This window comes from Solanum tuberosum, unplaced genomic scaffold, assembly GCF_000226075.1.
Source record: "Solanum tuberosum cultivar DM 1-3 516 R44 unplaced genomic scaffold, SolTub_3.0 scf00294, whole genome shotgun sequence".
Classification (NCBI taxonomy): domain Eukaryota; kingdom Viridiplantae; phylum Streptophyta; class Magnoliopsida; order Solanales; family Solanaceae; genus Solanum; species Solanum tuberosum.
Window position 1 is genome coordinate 115677 of NW_006239231.1, and position 5025 is coordinate 120701.

The window sequence follows — 5025 nt, forward strand, 5'->3', positions numbered from 1 at the left end:
TTAGTAACTTATAAGTACCATTTCAAAATTATATAAACGGATAAAGAAAACATGATCTATAGCAAAAAATACTTCAAACCAACAAAAGTTAAATTTAACGTGGGGGGCTTACGCCTCAAATTCTAAGGCATACGCCCTGCCCCGTCCTAAAAACAAATTAAAATAAACTGGTTGCTGCAGGGACATCTAAGTCATTTGACAGGTGTAATCCGTTCACTGCACGAATATCAGCGACAAATATGCTACCTGAGTCGGACCAACCTCCCAAGACATCCCTGTCTGAACACTGTCAAAAAATAACAATTGGATGAATTAAATGGAGGTGGAATTACAAGAATGTTAGGGTTTTTTTTGTTGATGACGAGGGAAACCGGCAGCCGCTACCTTTGGGTGCACACATGGTAAAACCCCCGTTCCTATGCAATAGCTCGCAAACCACATAAGAGAGGTAACCCGCACCCCGGTGCAACGAGCTCGACCCAAAAGGCAAACCCCTTGCTTTCACTGGCAAGGGGTTTCGAACTTGAGACCTCCAACATGGAAGTCCCAAGCCCAAACCACTAGGCAACCCCAAAGGGTTTACAAGAATGTTAGGTCTTATACAAATGTAAATTTTCTCATCATTGCTGATCGATTTTCCGTTGACGAAATTGCATAGGTGGAAGTTATTTACAGCAAATTAGCCAACTGGACTCGGATAATTTGCATACTGCATTTAAACTTTGTTCTTACCTTGCTAAATCCGAGCCAATTAGAATCTCCTCGATACGAAAATATTTTCTTGCTTTCACGCCATCGTCCACAGACAACCTGTGAAGAAGTATATATCAAATCTGTCATCAAACAATAGAGTCACAGGAAGTATATAGGTTTGTCTAATCCTTGCAGGTCATACCTGCAGTTCAAACTAATGGCTCTCTCAAATATCCCAAGAAAAAGGAGAAAAATGAGAGGTATAAAGAACCAAATTGATCACAACTTGAATTATGGTTGTGATGCGGAACAAAAGTCCAAATGCACCACGTATAGCATGGAATTAAAATGAAAGCCTAGATAGATGTGGTACAAAGCCTTTTAAATTCTCAAGTTATAAACATTGTCATTTTAGCCCTCAAAACTACAAAAAATCGATAACACCGTCAGTATCATTTCACAGGGCAATACACCCCCGGGGATCACTATGTTCAGACTGATGTTTCAAAACTGGCAATAGTGAATGGTAATGTTAAATATGAAAAGGGAAAAAAAATCTGCAGAAGGGAAAAACTAAATTGCAAGAACCAGGTATCACATGCACGGTTTGCTTTGTCCTTTTACTTTTTGAGAAATTTGCTTTTGCTTTATGCTTTTACTAATAACTAATAACATTGAAATCATAGTAGATGAACATGTAATCTACCATGTAGGGGGAGATATTGACTTCCATCATTCAAATGAACTTCAGAGTCCTGGAGAGAAAGAAAGAGGGAAAATACCTATTTTTGGTAGGAGTTGTCTGCCACGCTTAAAAACTACAGCAATTTTGGATTTTAACAGGAAGAACTATGTTTAAAGGAAATGAGGCTACAAGTTGGAATAACGAAAAAAGAGTTTGAACATCCTTTCAAGGAGTGTCTAGTAACTATGCTGAAGTTTTACGTCAAGGTTGGATATAGGTAATACTACGTTTTATCGAAGGAGGGATATGTGATGGAGTAAAGATGAAACTCAGATTCTCTATTTAAGTCTATTTAAGATTCATGTAAATGTCTAGTAGCTGTGCTGAAATTTTACATCAATGTTGGATCTAGGGAGTACTGCATTTTATGGAAGGGAGGATATATGCTGGAGTAAAGATGAAACTCAGATTCTCTATTTAAGATTTATGAAAACTATAAAAGGTTAGTTGTGAAATAGTCACCTCGTAGTCAACTCCTTGTACATAGACATATTCAGGATCAACGGAAGAGAAAGCAAGTCCAGTTATCTGTAGCAGCATGAGACATTATAGTAATTATAACACAAAGCATAGGCGTAATAAAAGAATCATGAAAGAAAAGATGCACAGCAAGGATATGGAAAAAGAACCCAAAAAGAATGTTACTTGAGATTTAAGTAACCAAAAATGAGATGAAAGCAAATTTTGACCAGACAACTTCAATTGTGGCCTCACTTGAGACAAGGATACTATTGGCTGGACTTCTTTTTAGAAATTCCTTTGATACCTTATTGACAGAAAACAACTACTAATATAAAAATAAATGTGTGTATATGTTAAAAAAAAAAAAAAAAAAAAAAAAACGGGTGTATATGTATGTGTGTGTGTGAGAGAGAGGGGGAGGACAAGATTGACCTCATACTTAGAGCAGTTTAGCCATCTCGACACTGCTGACCACCTGTAATAGAAATGTATATTTATATCAGTGTGTTAGGAAAATAAATCAACCCTCTTACACAACCAAACCTGCCGGGAACTATGTTACCTGTCAGGACTCTGAAGCAAACATAGAAAGCTGAGAAAATTGTAGATTTCAATATAATTTGGAAGTGTGAACATATCCTAGTGCTAGAACTGGCAATATTCCTTTCAAAAGAATGCACAAGACGAGAAATATATGAGATAACAGACAAGAACGAATTCCTTAACATAGTATATTCCAAGTTATCTGAAATTTGATCAAGTACACAAGCACACTGTAAGATCAACACTAGACAACCACTAAAAGCAAAGTAAAGCCTTATGAGGAGATAACCTGCGAGGATCATAGACAGTCACAGTGCGATCAGCTCCACCTGCCGCAATAGTACCTTTTGAAGAATTACAGACTGCATACAAGTTATCTCCTACAGATCCACAGATTCGACGCACACAACCACCCTTTTCTTTCATTCGCAAGTCCCATATTGTCAGCTGCAGCCAGTATGGAGTGCAGAGCATGAAAAGAATCAGCAAAGAACAAGACATTCTCTGCATGATTCCAACATAAGAGATAAAAAATAACATAGAAACATTACCTGGCAACCTTCTGCAACTGCTAATACAGAATTTCCACCGCCTAAGTCCAAATTTTGCATGAACATAAGTGAAGATGGATGCCACAATCTGCAATGTGATTTTTTTCTTTGAATAAATTTCTCAAATATATTTAAGCCAAACAAAAAAAAAGAGAGTTAACAAATTAAGTTATTTGTCATCTGAAAGACCATGTGTGTTAAAAATGCAATCTAAGATCTTAGTTAGTAAAGCTTCTACATACTGCAACCTGTGAACAACCAACTCATGCTCACTAACTTAGGTACCAACATAAATAATAGCTTTCATAGGGAGACTGTCTAGATAGAATTACTTTTCTCTTTGTTCCCTTCCCATAAGAAATTTCTTCTATCCCTGTCTTCCTCTATCCATGCTGGCATAGGAATAAAGATATTGCATAGTTTGGGGAAGCATCCATCACGCTGTTTATTAAAGTCAGTCTCCCACATATCATAAGGATTGTCTTTTTCAATTACCGCTTCTTCTCCACCTTTACAATGACTCCACTACAGATGTACGCTCAGTTAAAGGCCACACCAAAGGCATATGCTTAAGTACATAGTTAGGTAAAGATCCAATATTACTTCCCAAATTAGCAGCCAGTTCTCAAGTTTCTGAACTTCAGGAAAGAGGAAACTTTTCTCCAGATTTATATAAAGTCTAGAGATGGCCAAAACCAAAGATGGATGATTTCAATATACTCAAACTGTCTATTATCTGTATCACATATTATGAGAATGTCATCAGCCTATATAAGGTAAGGTGAGAGATGGCCAAAGAATTGACACTTCCTCTCTCAATGTAAAAGTGACAGATCAATGTCAAGTGCATGGCTTTCTTTAGCATCAAATTAATATCATCCACTATCATTATAACAAAGAAATGCACTAACTGATGCAGTTTATCCATTTGAGTGAGTACCATTTCTCTTATCAGAACAGAAAACTCCAATTAACATGATTGAAACCTTTTTCTATAGATTACCCCTGCTTTACTTGCCTCCTTCTCTCTAAGTATTCATTTGTGACTCAGGCAGTAATGAATACAATCTATAGACTCCCTTTTTATGAATGTTGTTTATGTATCAGCCATGAGCTTCTTCATAACATTTTTGAGATTTTGTAAGCAACTTAATGATGAATTGTGGAAGCTCCCCACTAGGTTGACAGGCTTAAAGTCCTCTTTTTTTTTCTTTTTTTTTTTGAGAATTAGTACTGTTAAAGTCCTCAAGTTTTTCAACCTTATCATTCTTAGGTATCACGCCAATGTATGAGAGATGAAACTTTTCTCGATTATTTACATTTGTGGATTGCATGCAGAAGGCCTCCCCTAATTATGGGCTACCAATTATGGTCGAATGGCATTGTGAGACCATTAGGGCTAGGGGCTTAACTACCTTTGCGTTTTGATTGCTTTGTCCTCCGCCTATTCACTAAAAAATCTTTGGAACCGATCCTCTTCTTCCACGTTAATTTTGGGGATATCTTCTGTCCAAAGCAGAGTCTCTATTTGACAGGTTCCTTATATAGATTATTACTTCATATCTCTTCTTTTATGGCTTCCTGATCTTCTGCCAATCCTCCATTGATATACCGTGAGTTTACGGTATTTCTAATACGTTTCACTTACAAGTTGTGTGTGTCTAAGGCCTTTTTATATTGGTTTTGATGTGTTTTTATCATGTTTTGCAGGAAAGACGTTCAGGTGCGGAAGTGTAGAGACAGCTGAAAGAAATGCAGAAGAAAGGCATTCACGGAGGTGATCTACGGACCGTAGGTCCATTCACGGTCCGTAGGTGATGACCGTAGATCAGCAGGCAAGGCATGGAGGACAAATCAGGGAAATCTGACCAAGTGTGGAACCACGGCGTCTATTGACGGTCCGTAGATTGATCTACGGACCGTACTGTTGATCCGTAGAGTGATACTGCGAGGGTTCCAGTACCTGATTTTTGAAGATTCTAAGTGTGGAGCTACGGAGGGGATTGACGGACCGTAGATCGATCTACGGTC

The 5025-nt window shown here is 37.7% G+C and overlaps 1 protein-coding gene across 5 annotated transcripts in view; it reads right to left on the reverse strand.

Moving 5' to 3' along the window:
• LOC102586429 (uncharacterized) overlaps nucleotides 1–5025 on the reverse strand; it is an 11690-nt gene continuing 6665 nt past the window's right edge. For 3 of the 5 annotated variants that reach the window (XM_006359750.2, XM_006359752.2, XM_015314578.1), the window contains 6 exons: nucleotides 2995–3082; nucleotides 2733–2890; nucleotides 2333–2375; nucleotides 1901–1966; nucleotides 733–810; nucleotides 1–286 (listed from right to left, as the gene is read on the reverse strand). In XM_006359750.2, coding sequence (XP_006359812.1) covers nucleotides 158–286; nucleotides 733–810; nucleotides 1901–1966; nucleotides 2333–2375; nucleotides 2733–2890; nucleotides 2995–3082 — 562 coding nt within the window. In that variant the 3' untranslated portion in view covers nucleotides 1–157. Of the gene's footprint in view, nucleotides 287–732; nucleotides 811–1898; nucleotides 1967–2332; nucleotides 2564–2732; nucleotides 2891–2994; nucleotides 3083–5025 lie in introns of those variants that run through there. The other 2 variants (XM_006359753.2, XR_001475092.1) reach the window with 2 other exon arrangements.